The sequence below is a fragment of the Mercenaria mercenaria genome, chromosome 1 (assembly GCF_021730395.1).
Source record: "Mercenaria mercenaria strain notata chromosome 1, MADL_Memer_1, whole genome shotgun sequence".
In the NCBI taxonomy this organism is placed as follows: Eukaryota; Metazoa; Mollusca; class Bivalvia; order Venerida; family Veneridae; genus Mercenaria; species Mercenaria mercenaria.
The window spans coordinates 72,749,126-72,766,173 of record NC_069361.1 but is presented as its reverse complement, the minus strand read 5'-3'; the positions used below and the strand labels follow the sequence as shown (position 1 = coordinate 72,766,173).

At 37.1% G+C, this 17,048-nt stretch overlaps 1 protein-coding gene across 1 annotated transcript; it reads right to left on the bottom strand.

Moving 5' to 3' along the window:
- Positions 1–508: 508 nt before the first annotated feature.
- On the bottom strand, positions 509–15,130 carry LOC123534274 (sodium-dependent phosphate transport protein 2B-like). The gene is made up of 9 exons (XM_045316447.2): positions 15,013–15,130; positions 11,910–11,954; positions 11,115–11,193; positions 9,897–10,028; positions 6,336–6,482; positions 5,587–5,778; positions 4,995–5,119; positions 3,547–3,667; positions 509–2,824 (listed from the first exon to the last, which is right to left on the bottom strand). The coding sequence occupies exons 1-9, from the start codon at positions 15,055–15,057 to the stop codon at positions 1,746–1,748; spliced, it is 1,965 nt and encodes a 654-aa protein (XP_045172382.1). The 5' UTR covers positions 15,058–15,130; the 3' UTR covers positions 509–1,745.
- Between the last annotated feature and the right edge of the window lie 1,918 nt (positions 15,131–17,048).

The following is a 17,048-nucleotide window of genomic DNA, read 5'->3' as shown; positions in this document are numbered from 1 at the left end:
CAACATAGTGGCTTTGCGACCAGCATGGATCAAGACCAGCCTGGTCAGGATCCATGTTTTCGCTTTCAAAGGCTATTACAATTAGAGAAATCGTTAGTGAACAGCATGGATCCTGACCGAACTGCGCAGGCTGGTCTGGATCCATGCTGGTCACAAAGCCACTATGTTGGTTTTCTCATGGCGCGGCTCATATAAACAATCAAATCAACTATGTCTGGTAAAGGATGTTCTATTATTACTGTTCATAGCTGAACGCCTTTACGTAGTGGACGCGTACTGACAACCGGTGATTTCTGTTTGACTACCGTTTCTTCGTGTATGATTTCGGTATTTTCCGGTTTTCAGGAAAGCCATTGCTCGTATGAGCTTCATAGGCCGTCACCGTTTGTGGAGGTGAAAAGCGGCCACGTGCTTAGATGTATATGCTACTATAAATGGAACAGATAACTAGTTTAGAAAAAATGATTATCTAAGACAATTTTCAAAGATAATTCATTTACAACAAGACTGACACATAATAATGATTTTTATTATCAAAAATAAAAAAAAAGATCCATATTATGTACATAAGTTAAAAATATGCTAGAAGTTTTTAGAAAAAAGATGAACAATTTTTAGCTCGACTATTCGAAGAATAGTCTAGCTATTCTACTCACCCTGGCGTCGGCGTCGGCGTCACACCTTGGTTAGGTTTTTGCATGCAAGTACATACAGCAATCAATTAAAGGCATATAGCTTTGAAACTTATTTTTTCTTTTTCTAGGTCAATTACCAACCTCTCTGGGTCAAGTCCCATAACTCTGACCTTCATTTTGGCCAAATTATGTCCCCTTTTGGACTTAGCAAATTCTGGTTAAAGTTTTGCGTGCAAGTACATACAGCTATTACTAAAAGGCATATAGATTTTAAACTTATTTTTTCTTTTTCTAGATCAATTACTAACCTCACTGGATCAAGTCCCATAACTCTGGCATGTATTTTGGGCAAATTATGCCCCCTTTTGGACTTTGAAAATTCTGGTTAAAGTTTTACATGCAAGTTTCTATCTCCAAAACTAATGCAGATATTGAATTGAAACTTCACATGTGCCTTCGGGGTTATAAAACTAGTTGATAGCAGCAAGTCCCATAACTGATATGCATTTTGGTCAAATTATTCCCCCTTTTGAACTTAAAACTCTTTTGATATTTAACCTTTTGGGGTAATATTTTCCTGCTTCTGGGACAATATTTCGAATAGTCGAGCTTGGCTGTCTTACGGACAGCTCTTGTTAAACACTTAATGTTATTAAAAACACCATATTGCACAAGATATTTACAAGTTAACTTTTATATAACAATTCTTTTGTTGCACCAAGATAGTGTGAATTCTTTGAACTGTCGGTTTGTGTATATAATGCGGAAGTTTTTTTTCAGTTAATTCATTAAAATCTATGTCTGTGAGATTCGTAAAAAACATATTTGCATTCCCTCAGATCTGCAAATCGTTAATTAACTAACTGTTATGTCCAAACTATGAAGTCTGGCATACAAATAATGCCAAACGCTTTTAAACGAAAATGTTTCTAGAACAGTTTTAAAGTCTTCTCTAACATCGATTTTTTCGTTAGAGCAGATCCTTTAGAAGTTGTGCAAATATAAAGATTTATATGTTACCCTCCCTCATTATGGTCAGAGCGTTTGCCAACAAAGACATCATTTTTTCATTTATATTCTCACCGTAATCTTGCTAAAATTTTAAACAATCTACATTTTCGTACTGATGATTTCATTATCGTATGATATCACACTCGGTCCACTATCATTCTTCATCGAGTCACCGATTACTTGAGTACCGAATTTCGTTTCACTGCTACTCTTTTCGTAACTGTCATCATAGCTAACAGCATGGAAGTCGTCACCCAACTTCGTGTTTGAATCACTGTTAACTCCACTGAATTCTTTGTTGGTTCGCCTGTGTGTCCTCTCATCAGAATCGTCTGTTATTGCTTTCAGGCAGCCGACTTTCCGACAACAATAGCAGTTTCCGGTAATACTCATCAAAAAACGGTCAAATGGTGCAAGCGACCTCAGTGGTTCCGGAAGCCATTTCCAGTTGCGCATCACAGGCGGAAGACATTGTGGACGCTTGTTTTGTATTAGTTTGATTAGCATAATGATGAGAATAAGTACCGCAATTGGGATAAATACTGCCGCAAGTGCGATCCAGCTGGCTACTGAAAGTCCAAATCCAGCTGCTGGTAATAACAAAAAGGCTATGATCAAGTAGACAATTGCAAACCATCTGTACTTAGCAGTTTGGACTCCTAGGAATTTCGCCATGTTGATAGGTGGTCGGAAAAACGGAAGTGGATAGAAGATGACAATCCCGGAAATGTTGAAGAAGAGATGACATAACGCAATTTGAAGCGAATTTGGGATCTTATCTGGATCTTGAGCGAAGGCAGCGAGAATTCCCGTGGCAGTGGTTCCGATGTTTGAGCCAAGGGTCAGGGGATACATCCTGTCTAAACTAAGCACTCCCATACCAACCAAAGGTGTTATGGATGATGTGAAGATCGAACTTGACTGAACCAGAATCGTCAGTCCAGCGCCGATGAGGATAGCAAGATAGCCCGTGAAATAACCGCATTTTCCAGGAAAATTTGCATTAACGAACTTTCGAATAATGTGTGCAATTTGTCCGCGCAGCAGGGAATGCAGGAGTTTGACAATGAGAACGAGGCAAACACAGAGTAGAGCAAGGGCGATAACAAGAAGAATTGCCCCTATCGCGGCGTCGCTCCATTTTCCTGGCTGGGAAATCCCCTCAAACAAGAACTTGCCTGAAATTACAACAATAAAAAGTATGAACAGCTGGATAATTCAATGTCTCCTTTTCCGACACGTATACATGTATTTTGGCTTTACATTTTCATTTTTCCTAGACGTACAATTCATTTTGTTTAACAGACAAAACCTCTAAGACTTTTTTTAATCATAAATTTGAGAAAATTAACTCCGTTGATCAATTTTATCTTTTAAGTGCTTATGGCGGTCTTAGTCCATCATTTGCGATTCACTAGAGCAGACTTATGGTTACCCGCTCCATTCTTTATTCCGTCACAAAGACGGAACCTACGTTAACATTTAAGAGTACAAAATATTGAAAAAATAAGCTTATGAAAATCCCTTTATGTTTGCAACAAACGAGGTTGCTGTGCTACTCTTTTCATAGTCCAAAAAACCCATAATTATTTAGTCATAAAATATGGAACATAGATTGAAAGCATTTTTTTTATTTGTCTCTTTATATGTAGGTTCGTCCGTTTGTCTGTCTATCCATCAATTACAAAAGATAGATCCTGTGTTGACTTTCAAAAAAGAAAACTTTTTTATCAAACCGGACATACAGATGGAACGTTATCTGGATAATATGCAGGTTCTTCAATTAAATTTCAATATCAGATATGTGGTTCTTGTGGTAGTAAATATCACTAATACCCCTTCTGGAAGAGGAATTTTTCTGCCTGCTGGGCAAAAGTCTTGTTCACATTTATTTACTTACATGTGTGACAATTTACTTTGGTTCCATTGTCCAGTTTGTCACAGCAGACATGCTTGATGATAGATTTGTCTAAATACTCCACGTCCCCTTTCGCAATTTTCGTGATCACGTTCTTGTCAATCTGTAAACCATAAAACAAACATCTAAATTGATGTCTGGTGTATTTCTTTTACACAGAACAGAACAGAACATATACTCATTCATTTCATAAATGAGCCAGAATGGCCCGACTTCTATACAAACACATCTATTAGTATTATACATAAAGGGTCAAAAAAATTATAGGAATGGACATCATTAAAACATACAGGATTGTAGAAAACTGTATTATCAGAGATGACTTTAGGTTTTAATAACGCGTATCATAAGAATGCATCTTTTTTCTCCTGCATTTTGAGTTATTCAAACTACTTTAGGCAAAAACATGCTTCGACCCAGACACCGCCATAGGGTTCCGTCACATGCTATGATAGAGAGATAAAATGTCTTTCAAATGTTTTTTAATGAAATTCAAGGGAAAAAGTCAAATATAAACCATATATAGAGACTATATATGGTTTATATATGATTTTCTTTCTTGAATTTCATTAAAAAAACATTTAAGGACGTATGCTAGAATTTGGTGCGAAAATTTTCCCAATAACAGAATTTCTTCAAACTTTGGATATCGAAGGACAATCATCTAAGAAACAAAAAATGCAATAAAAATCATAGGTCACCGATATAGAAAGAGAGTTATCTGCCCTTGAAAACGGCATTTCCCCCAAAAATGACGTTTTCAATGGCAGATAACTCTTTTTCGATACCGGTGACCTATGATTTTTATTGCATATTTTTGTTTCTTAGATGATTGTCCTTCAATATCAAAAGTTTAAAGAAATTCTGTCATTGTGAAAATTTTCGCCCATCTCACATACAGGGAATTCTAGCGTACGCCTTTAAAAGAAATTCTACCCCTCTATCATAGCATGTGACGGGTCCCTGTGGACACCGCCAGATCAGGACTTTTTCTCAAGAATTTCAAGTTATTCAAACTACTTTTGGCCAAAACATGCTTCGACCCAGACACCGCCAGATCAGGAATCTGACCACTTAGCCACCCCCGCCCCCACCACCACCCCTACACACACACACACACTCCCCTACGCACAAATTTACCTCGCATACGTAATTATAAAACATTAGTAGGGGCCTACTGGACACGGTTTCCATTTTCCATTTAAACCAATGGCAGTTGTTTTGAAAGGATTTAACCTTGGTTTAATTGATAACATTATTTTTGCACCGCCTTCAGTGTCAAAACGGTATGCACATGTTAGAAGAATGAATTATTTTAGTGCTTTATATTGCACTTGTATTCTGAAAACGTCATTCGGAACTTTCGGTTTTTATCTCAAATGCAAGGTGCGTGCTACGTCATCTTTTTTGTTTTGTTATAATGGTATTACCTGGATAATAAGTTTGGTAAATGGATTCGTGATGACTTTTAGATAATCTCTTTTTAAGTCCTTCATGTCCTCACTGAACTCTGGAATACTGTCAATAATTGCACCACTTAACCTTTCCAGGTACCCTGCAATGCATTTCGCAATGTTATCTTGCACATCATCAAGCCACAATACCGGCTTGTCAAAACATTTATCCAGCGGAGTGCTGGCTATAAACAGAAATGTGCCAAAACATGTTTAAAGCAACACATGTACAGAAAATGGTAAGAATATTACAACGTCGTTTTCACGAGTCTTATGTTCTGTAAGATTTCCAAAGTCAACTACGGTGACCGTCTAAACTTTGAATACCTCCAGCAGTGGTTTGACACCAATGAGTCGGAACCAAAATTTTGTGACTATATGTCTCATTTAAATCTAAAGCAATAGAAACAGCTATGAATGACTTTTGTATATAATCTTTTGATACACAAATGTACTAATGCCCAACTTTTTTGGCATTTGCTGCGTACCAAGAATCGCGATAAACGTCTTAAGTTTAGCTTTTTTTAAAGATGTTTTTCAGTTAGCAACGGTTTGTGTAACTGCATACCTGTTATGATTTCTATTGGCAGAAAAACTAACACGGTCAGCCAGTTAAATGCGTCGTGAACTGTGGCACCAGCGAAAGCCCGCCGAAAGTCGTCCTTGTTGGTGATCTGACCAAGTGAAACAATTGTGTTGGTCACAGATGTACCAATATTGGCCCCCATGACGATCGGAATAGCTTGTTTCACCGTCAGTACTGCAAGAAGATAATGTGATCTTAATTTGAGGTCTTAGCAAGCCTACAGAGCGAAATGACCGAAACTCAAAGTCATATCTGTTTCAATTTGAAATGCTTGACGGACTCGTTGTAAGTATAAAACCGTCGTTTAAGAACTGAAATACCGCAGAAAAACGGGATTGAACAAACACATTCTCTTCCATATTTGAAAAGAATCCGCTTTGTTTGCGGAAAGTTGAAGAAGTATATTGTGTACTTGGTAGTGGACCTGTAACGATAATCGGATATTTCCGTACAATTACGTTTTCTCCGTATGTGATTTCGGCATTCTCCGGAATGAAAGGTAAACCATATGCCCGTATCAATCGGGAAGCCTCGGCCATCTCCGGAATCCTCCGTTAGAATAACTAATTATTGCGTAGCATAAAGGCCGAGGTAATTAGATTGATGCCCGTATGAGCTACAATGCTGAAACGCCGTACAAGAACGCGTATATTGCACGGAAACTACCGACTGCCATTAATGGTCCACAATCTTAAAGCAAACAAAACTATGTGTGCTATAGAATCACTTACATTCCCCAGATCCAACCATGCTGACCACAATGGACGTCGTGGTGCTCGAACTTTGTAACAAAACAGTGGCAAGAACACCGATCATTAAACCAGCGACTGGGTTTGACAAGATCTCGTTCTCTGAGAAAGCCTGTCCAGCTGCTTTACCTGTTGAATATAATAAATTATCAAATTTCAGTTTCTTTTCTTTTTGGAGAATCATACAATCTTTTGAGTTAATATATGCAACGAAAGTGGTATAATTTTATTAGTCCCCTACTGGTTGAAAACCAGTTTTGGGGACTATAGGAATGCACTTTTCCGTCATTCCGTCATTCCGTCCGTCCGCAATTTCGTGTCCGGTCCATAACTCTGTCATCCATGAAGGGATTTTAATATTACTTGGCACAAATGTTCCCCATGATGAGACGACGTGTCATGCGCAAAACCCGGACCCCTAGCTCAAAGGTCAAGGTCACAATTGGAGGTCAAAGGTCAACAGGGCTTTTTTCCTGTCCGGTCCACAACTCTCCCATCCTTGAAGGGATTTTAGTATTACTTGGCACAAATGTTCCCCATGATGAGATGATGTGTCATGCGCAAATCCCGGACCCCTAGCTCAAAGGTCAAGGTCACAATTGGAGGTCAAAGGTCAACAGGGCTTTTTTCCTGTCCGGTCCATAGCTCTCCCATCCATGAAGAGATTTTAATATTACTTGGCACAAATGTTCCCCATGAGGAGACGACGTGTCATGCGCAAAACCTGGACCCCTAGCTTAAAGGTCAAGGTCACAATTGGAGGTCAAAGGTCAACAAGGCTTTTTTCCTGTCCGGTCCATAACTCTCCCATCTATGAAGGGATTTTAAAATTACTTGGCACAAATGTACCTCATAATAAGACGATGTGTCATGCACAACTTTCAGTCCCCTAGCTCAAAGGTCAAGGTCACACTTAGCAGTCAAATGTTAACATAGCATGAACAGGGTCTGTTTCGTGTCCGGTCCATAACTCTGACATTCATTAAGGGATTTTAATATCACTTAGCACAAGTGTTCCCCATGATGAGACGACGTGTCATGCGCAAATCCCGGACCCCTAGCTCAAAGGTCAAGGTCACAATTAGGGGTCAAAGGTCAACAGAGTTTTTTTCCTGTCCTGTCCATAACTCTGCCATCCATGAAGGGATTTTAATATTACTTGGCACAAATGTTTCCCATGATGAGACGACACCCAGTACCCTAGCTTAAAGGTCAAGGTCACACTTTGAGATCAAAGGTCAAGAGGATTTTTTTCCTGTCCGGTCTATAACTTTGTCATGCAAAGCAGGATTTAGATATCAGTTAGCACAAATATTCCCCTGGATGAGACAACATGTCATGCGCAAGAACCAGGTCCCTAGGTCTAAGGTCAAGGTCATATTTAGAGGTCAAAGGTCAAATTCAAGAATGACTTTGTATGGAACATTTCTTCTTCATGCATGGAGGGATTTTGATGTAACTTGGACCAAATGTTCACCACCATGAGGCACCCTTGTTTTTAGAATTACGTCCCTTTGTTGTTACTATAAATAGATTTTTATGTAACTTTTTTATTACTGGCGGTAGAGAAAAATCGAGACCACTTTTCTGTGGTACAGCATGCATGTTACATCCAAATTTTAAGTGTATTTTGACCTATCTCTACCTGGTAAAGAGTTTCTTGTGGACTTATATTATTTTTTTTTTTTTTTTTTTTTTTTTTAAAGATTAATTTCCCTTTGTTGTTACTATAAATAACTTACATGATAACATTTTTATAATCAGCCAAAAAAATTCAATATGAAAACAACTGTGGGTTTTTATATATGCACATTTTAATCCAAGTGTGTTGTTATAACATATTTTATATGTAGTACAATATTGTTTATACATCATTGACAGATATCAGTTCATTATGTTATACTGCAGTAGAGAAAATTAGGTGCCTTCCAGTAGGGGACTTTGTATTGCATGGCAATACTTCATTCACTTGTTTGTTCAATTCTTATCTATATGACTGTTTTCTGTTTTGTATATAGAGACATAACTTGGCTCATCCATTACGTACTTCAAAAGTATAAACGCAAACACACCCACACACAAAATCGGTTAAATGAAAAAAGTGAAATTTTAAAATCATACTTTAGAAAAAGTCATATTTAAACAGAAGGCATTTACAAAATAAAACGTTTAATCGTGAAACGAGTGAAAGCGAGCTGATGCATTGACGCACAGACATTTTTTCAAGGCTGACACTGGTATTAAAATTTATGTGATTTGTTTTCATTCTTTCAGAATTTTCGTATAGCAATACAGTAACTGTTATGGTAAAGCATACTAAGTTTGATTATGGGTTATAATTAACCCTTACCCTGCTAAATTTCTAAAATGGACTGGTCCATCATTCAATTTGGTCAGTACCATTTATTATTTGAAGGGGTATTCAATGAAAATTTACTGACTGAATAGCGAACAGGGTAGACCATGACCAGCCCGCACGCTGTGCAGGCTGATCTTGGTCTGCACTTGGCGCACAGGCAGAATCACTTGCCACAAGCAGGCTAAAGGTTAATATTCCCCGCCATATATAACAAGAGCTTCGGAGGACAGCAACGCTCGACTATTCAACAGCCTTGTCAATTGAATGAATATAAAAGTAGAAAAAGGGGCATAATTTAGTAAAACTACAAAACAGGGTTATGGAACCTGCATAGTGCTTATCAGCTCATGACAGTGGACAAGTGTGAAGTTTCAATCCATTCCCATTAGTGGGTACTGAGATACCAGCTTACATATAAAAATTTAACCAAAAACTGCTAACTTGAAAAAGGGGCATAATTTTGTAAAATGGGAAGTAAAGCTATTGAACCTTTGCACTGCATGTCATATCATGACAGTGAACAAGTGTGTGAAGTTTCAATACTTTCCCATTAGTGGATACTGAGATACCAGCTTACATACAAAAACTTAATAAAAAACTGCTAAGTCGAAAAAGGGGCATAATTTTGAAAAAAGCAGAGTTATGGGACCTGCTTTGTGCATGTCAGATCATGACAGTGAACAAGTGTGTGAAGTTTCAATTCATTCCCATTAGAGAGTACTGAGATACCAGCTTACATACAAAACCTTAACCAAAAATTTCTAAGTCAAAAAGGGGCATAATTTTGTAAAAAAGCAAAATAGAGTTATGGAACCTGCGCAATATAAGTCAGTTTATCACAGTACATAAGTGTGTGAAGTTTCAATCCATTCCCACAAGTGGTTACTGAGATACCAGCTTACATACAAAGCCTTAACCAAAAATTTCTAAGTAGAAAAGGGGGCATAATTTTGTAAAAAAAAATACAAAATAGAGTTATGGAACATGTGCAATGTAAGTCAGTTTATCGCAGTGAATAAGTGTGTGAAGTTTCAATCCATTCCCACAAATGGTTACTGAGATACCAGCTTACATACAAAACCTTAACCAAATCGGGACGCCGACGCGGACGGACGTGCGAGTCCAATAGCTCTACTATTCTATGAATAGTAGAGCTAAAAATGATTATGTTGCATTCAGTTTACCTCCAAGCAGTTTGAAAGCATCACCAAGGAAACTGAGCGAGCAGATGAAAATGTACAAAGCACATAACAGCAGAACAATCTTCAGAATGTAGTGCAGAAATAGTCTCTTCAATTTCTCTGCTCCGGTAAGCTCTGAAAATTAGAAACAATAAAGAATTATATAGACGCAGGAACAGGGAGCGGGCTTGGGCAGATGTTGAGGAGTAAGGTATGCTATGTCCCCACCCTCATACGTAACTTTTGAACGAAAGAAACGATTTATTTCAGTAATAATAGTAGATCAAGGGAACAAACCTATTTTAGAGGGGATTTAGATATACAGTGCAACCTCTATAGAGCAGTGCAACCTCTATAGAGCAACACCCTTTGGATGATACAAATATTGACTGTTATGTAGAGGTTGTTGTTCTGAGGGGCTAAAATTGATAGTATATTTCAGCTTAGGGAAATTTTGATGATGTTGTTACAGAGAGGTTTTCGCTTAAGAGAGGGCCACTCTGGAGAGGTTGTACTGTACTGATCAATAACATTTTGATGTCTATTGTCAATAAGGTGAAGACCGTTTATTTATGTCTGAATTGTCAGAATAAAAATAAGATAAATAAATATTGGTCTGTTAAGCTAGGTGACCGCGACTGCGTTCCCTCCTTTACCACCCCCTCACCCTCCTCCTCGCCCCCTACTTCGAGATCTCTCAACGCCAATGAATTACACGTCCCTCGCGCCCCAGTCCCCCCTCGCTCCGAACTTAGAGATCACTTCACGTCAATGAATTACACGCAACTCAATATTTAACCTTGCATCTTCTTTGAATTAAATTCTCTATAAACTAGTAGGAGACTCGATTAAGACGTATTTACTTCCGTATTGAATCGTCGTAAACATAGTCAATTTACCCGTAACCTGACGCGCAGACTAATCGTTATGTATTTCGCATTACATTTGTCAATCATCTAAACATTATCAAAGGCGTGCAAAACGCAAGGGAGTTATTGTTTTTGTATGGTTACCTTTTAAAGTTTCAAATGTAGCAAAAAAAAGACAAATTTGTATCTTCCTCTTCCCGATACACTTGCCTTTGATATCATTTTTGAGTTCAAATAACACAAATATCACTAAAAAAAGATTGGTGAGAGAATAGTCAGACACGCTCAAAAGTTTACTACATGTAATACATGGTCGGTATTGCATCCCAGACCACACTTGTTTTATACTCACTGTTCCATGGTTTAAAGTCAACCTTCAATTCTGGCAATGCCCAGATATCTTCAATCTCGTAATTAATCGACACGTCATCCTGTATAAAAGACAAATCTGACTGTAAGCGTTTAGCCAATTGCTACACATTTGAGCCGCGCCATGAGAAAACGGTTTCTCTACTTGCAATAGGCTTGGCAAGCGAACAGCACTGCGCAGATGCGCAGGCTGGTCTGGATCCATGCTGATCGCAAATGCACTATGTTGGTTTTCTCATGGTGCGGCTCAATTATTAAAATATGTGCTGAAATATATATGGAATTTTTCACATGTGCGTTGAAATGTTCAGACTGGAAAAGTCAACCTAAGTCGGCTACATTATTGTTAACATTAATTTTGTCCAGAGTTCCACAATTGTTCACCAAATGTTTCAGTCCGTGCGATATTTTACCAGCCTGCACATCTGTAATGATCTGGCAAACGGGTCTATTTTCATTAAATGTTTGGTCCAATAAGGCTTTTATTTCTGACGATATGTTATTGTACGGGGCCGCTAAAATATCAGTAAGGAAAGGATAAACACTTTTTATTTTTCCAGACTGATATGAATGTCTATTTAATATTTCTAAAAGTGATTTAAAATATTTAAGTGATCATGTAATTAAATAGTCAATAGACACATGTATTTTCCATGGCTCGGACACAGATTATCGAAAGGTCGTATTGGCCCTCGTCTTACGGTCTCAGGCCAATTAAACCTACCTCAGATTTCCCCTCGTATTTATGCCATTTTGAAAGCAAGTGTTTATTACTTACCTCAACCGACTTCTGAAAGGCTGGATTATCTAGACCAGTCACACCCTGAAAGTAAATTATTTTTTCTTAGTTTTATGGTTTATCCTAGATGTTTTCATCTTCTATTTCATATGTGAAAGGTGATCGACAGTAGGTATATTTGAATGCAAACAAAAACGTAGTGAGATTACATCTGACGTGCAAGTCACGATATTAATAGATATAAAAAAATCACACATAAAATATTCTTTGAAAGTTTAATGAACGAATCCTACCTTGAAAGGGAAACAAAATGTTGTGCTATTTTAAGAATCACATTTAACAAGCAAAAATTTGTCAATTTGGTTTCAGACTGGTGGTGATAAGAGGCAAAAATCTGCTGAGAATGCGATGTTTAATCTAAGTGTAAAATGGAAACCAAAGAGTATCTTTGTGGAAACTAATCAAATAAAATTCACACCCAGTTATAGTGACAGGACAAAAAATCTAAAATTTTGTCAATACTGTCAAATCTCGATATCTCGGCTTCGTCGGGACCAAGGGAAAAAAAGACGACATATCGAGAAATCAAGATAACTGAAGTAAGGTCAACTTTGGTCGGTAGATGGGGTGATGAAGTTTTGTGTTGATAAAAACACTATTCGTACAAACACATGTTTTACATATTGATTAGGTATTACCTTCTGAAATAAATTATTAATAAAGTCTTTTGATGTTGTTTCGTACCTTTGTTCAACCTACTTCCTAGTTTCTAACGGTTATATAGCAGTAATCCGGTCAAAAATGTGCTTGCGTAGTGTAATCGAAATAATCCCTAATAGATAGATCCTAATTTTTCCATTTTTCGCGCATTTGCGCGTAAACCGGGGACCAAATGGCATTATTTCACCCGTTGAATGAATTTTACATAAAATAAGACACTTTTCATGCTAATATTCGCATATTATCGAGTTGTTTACTTGAAAACGAAAGTAGGGTGTTAATTTATTCCGCGGACACATGATGTGAAACTCGCTCATAGGTTTAAACCAACTAAATTTTCATCTCCTTTTGACCGCTGCATCTTGTTGTATCATTTTCATCAGATTCAGTTTTGACACAATTCAATACAAATTGCTCAATCCGCGTGTTATTTACACAGCTTACGTCGCAGACGAACAATTAATGACACATGATCGAGCACCGGTTAATTGGTTTCGGGTCGTAAGAAGGATCAGTGAGTGAGTTACCGCGCGTGTTGTTTTTCGCACCACCGGCGGCAGACGACAGAGCGAATACGGCACAAGACCACAGTTATTTGCCCTTGGTCGACCACAATACGGAAGTGGTTACGCGGAAAATAGTTCCTCTGTTTGATGATGAATATTGGTGAATTTTTGAGTGAAAGACCTGCAATAAATGGTATGATTTAATAGAGGAGATATGAAATAGTAGGTACATGTACAATTTGACAGAACAAAAATGTCAGAATATGCATAACATGACTTTTTGATAGGACCTGTTTTGCCTGTTTGCGGCCATCTAGAGAGTATTCTTCACACGCATGTGATTTGGTTCAAAATGGTGGAAAAAAGAGCCGCTCAACCCAATGTTTACTGTGGCTGGAATTTTTTCTCTTGGATAGTTCTGTTGAGTTCAGGTATTTTTATAGGGGTTGGAATGCATGCAAAATTGCTATAGTGTCCAGTGCCTATATAGAACATATAGTAAAAATAACTGTGGTCTTAGGCCATACAAGCGCGTGCAGTTTGGCAGACGATTAATGTCCACTCGAGTTAACCGATGTCAAAATAGAGTAAATTTTAAAGTTGGGGATTGAAAATTTAGTCGAGTTATCGAAAAAATCGAAATAAACAAATCGAGATATCCGTAGTTGATTTATATAAAATAAGAAGGAAAAAATCGGGACCGGAAAAATCCACTCGAGATACCGAAATAACCGGAGTCGAGGTATCGAGATTTGACAAAATCCTCTGCCCTGGAGAAAATCCCTCATCTCAATTCCACCAAGGTGAACAAAATAACCCATTTGATTTTTATTAAATAAAACGTGAGTACTTACAAGTAAAATTAAAATATATGATTGGGGCCCTGGGGTCCCATGGGGTATTGTGTCCATGGGATAATGTGCGTGTGACATTGTCACGTTCGGTTATACTGAATTTGTTACTATTGTGCATTTTAGATTTGAGCGTGTAAGATCGAAATATCTTTCAATAAACGATCTGTGTTTACGAGTGAAAATAAAAGATCGAATGAATGTTATCTTATATTACATGTTAAACAGGCAAATTTCTATATATATTTTTTTTTTGCATGGTTTTTACCAATTTTGTATGCTTGATATTTATGTATCAGATATAGTTAATTACAATATTTCAATAATTCATTGAAAAACATGTAAATAGGCATCCGCCGCTGTGGTCTAGTTATTGCTAATAAATTTAAATATTCATGAATGCTGATAAATTCAGCACTCAGCTATGATTAAATAATTTGCTTGGGGTATATATATTTATGAACAACTACTTTAATACCACAAAATTTAAAAAAAAAAACCGATTGACTTGTTTTTTTTTTCTCCAGTTATTGCCGATGCGAAGCACGAGTGTTGTTGATAAAACGCACATTCTGTTACATAGGGGCGTGATAGCTTTTGTGTGTTTATTGACAAGAAAGCTCAGAAATGTGAAATACGGAAACCTTAGAGTGACATTATACTGACATATGAAAATGTTTCAAATATGTGCGTACGACTTACTATGTCATACGCACGAATTACTATCTCATTCGTATTAAATCTACGAATTCATTCGCCCGCCCGCTTAGCTCAAAAGGAAGAGCGCATAATCTACGGATGACAGGGTCGTGCGTTCGATCACCGGGGTAGGCGTATGTTCTCCGTGACGACTGATAAAAGACTTTGTCAGAAATCATTCGTCCTCCGCCTCTGGTTCATGTGGGGAAGTTGGCGGTTACTTGCAGAGGACCAGTAAATTCTGGTAAAGAGTGCAGGAAAACTGATTATGTTTAGTGCCCACTGTTACAGAACTGAAATACTGCTGAAAAACGGCCTTTTCCCCAAAGCAAACACAATAAACAAACGAATTAATTCATAACTTACAGAAAGAGTACGCGCTATACCAGGAAATAACACGAAAAGTTCCATTGAAGCAATTCGCCTAAGTATGCTATCACAGCAGAAATTTTTCTCATCAAAATAAAATTTAGAGTATCCTTAGTTCACTTGTAAACATATAAATATCCTGCTATTTTTATCTTTATTTAATCAGCTGTAAAACATATTTTGTTTTGTTGAAATCTGCGGTCACTGATCTGATAACAAAAATGTTTATACGAACAAAAACAACTTTGAAGTGAACCCATAAAACCGGATATAGGATTGTAATGAAAAAGAAAAAATAGTAAACCACAACGACCTGATATCAGAATAGCAAAACTTAAAAGAAAATCTTCTCATTTTCTATATATGTTGAGACGAGCTTTAGAACAAAATCAGTATCAGACAGCAAGCAAGATTTGAGTGGACCTATGTTCCAATCGGAGTAGCCCAAACAAATATTAAGGGTCATAAGTTAAGGTCAAACAGGTCCGATTCATACCTGCTAAACCTCTGGGAGGTTTGTAACGAGTTAAAAATTGCTATTAATTTTGATCCCTCTCAAGACTCTAGTGGAATCCATACAAAGTTTCAATTATGTGTCTTGCTTACAAAAATTACCGCCACTGCTCGGGCCGCGCTCAAACCCGCATCTAAAATAAACCTTAAAGTTTATAAATGAAGTACACCTTTTCTTTAGCTACGTCGACCAATTTTTTTTTTACCAATTCTCGATTGCTTACTTTTTGGCCATTTCTTTACAAACTAGATTTTGGCAGTTTATGCAAATGGATTTATAGCATTAAGAAAAAAAAAAGGTTTGCTTTTTTTTCAAATTGTACAAATTTGAATTAATTGCTTATTTACAACAGCAATGGTAGGTATCACAAACTATGTTTTTAAAGACGACGTTGAATAAAATCAAATATCACTTGACTGAAACCAAAGTTTACTGAAATTATGAAAAAAAGTGATTTATCCCGCAATCCAGGTGTCGTGGATATTTAGCCTAACTGTATCAGTTAAAGTGAACGCTTAAATTTTGGAAAATATCTTTTAAAATCTAACTATTCAATTGAAGAAAAGTATTTCAGCTTTTATAATGATTGTCAAAATAGAAGGGGGGGTGGGTTTTTAAAAAAATTTTTAAACTTGTTAAACAGAAAAGATGTATAGGCCCCAAAATTATTTAAAAGCTTTATGTTTTTAATAAAAAAAGGTTTAAACTCAAGTCTTTTTAATTGTATGTTGCAAAAATCAATTTTTTTGCATTTTAAAGACAAAATACCTTCAAAAAAGGTTTTAAACAAAACGAAAAAAACGTCCTGCGGTCTTTTGAAAACCACACATTTTCTAGTATTTTGTATTCGGGGAAAAGAAACTAAAAAAAACAAAACCTTTTTTTTTAACCCCAATGCTTTTAAAAATATTTTTGGGGGTTTATTGGCCTTTCAATGGCACTGGTTATTCCCCCCACAAAAATTTTAAAAAACACTAAAATCAGGTTTTTTTCGTTAAACACAAAACCGGTCGGGTGGCGACCGTTTTGCGGGTAATGGGGTATGTTAAGGAATGATGAATTAAGCGAATGTCTCAAGTCTGATCAAGCGCGGTTTTAATTTTTTAGGTCATTCATGTGGTCTTTTGTACTGAAAATTTTTGTTGGATTTAATCTCTTAATTAAATAAAAGCCATCAAATCCAATCGCTTCAGATTTTTTTTTGCAAAGTTCACTTGACATCTAGTATATACGGGGGGGACTTTTCTTAAAAACCGCACACACAACCCCCATGTGTATGTCATTTATAGACATATGCGGGGTCTTTTGTTTATATGTTGGAGGGAAATAGATATTCTTTCTTTCTGTTTTTGTTGTTTTTCTTCTTTTATTTATTTGGTACAGTCAGAAATCGACATCGCTTTTTTCGGCGAGTTGTTTGTCTCGCTTGTCAAATAGAGGTGACACGAGAAAGGACCCCGGGGTTTCCCAAACCAAGGAGGAATGGATAATTGGGTCGGCCGCCACCGGGAAACGAGAG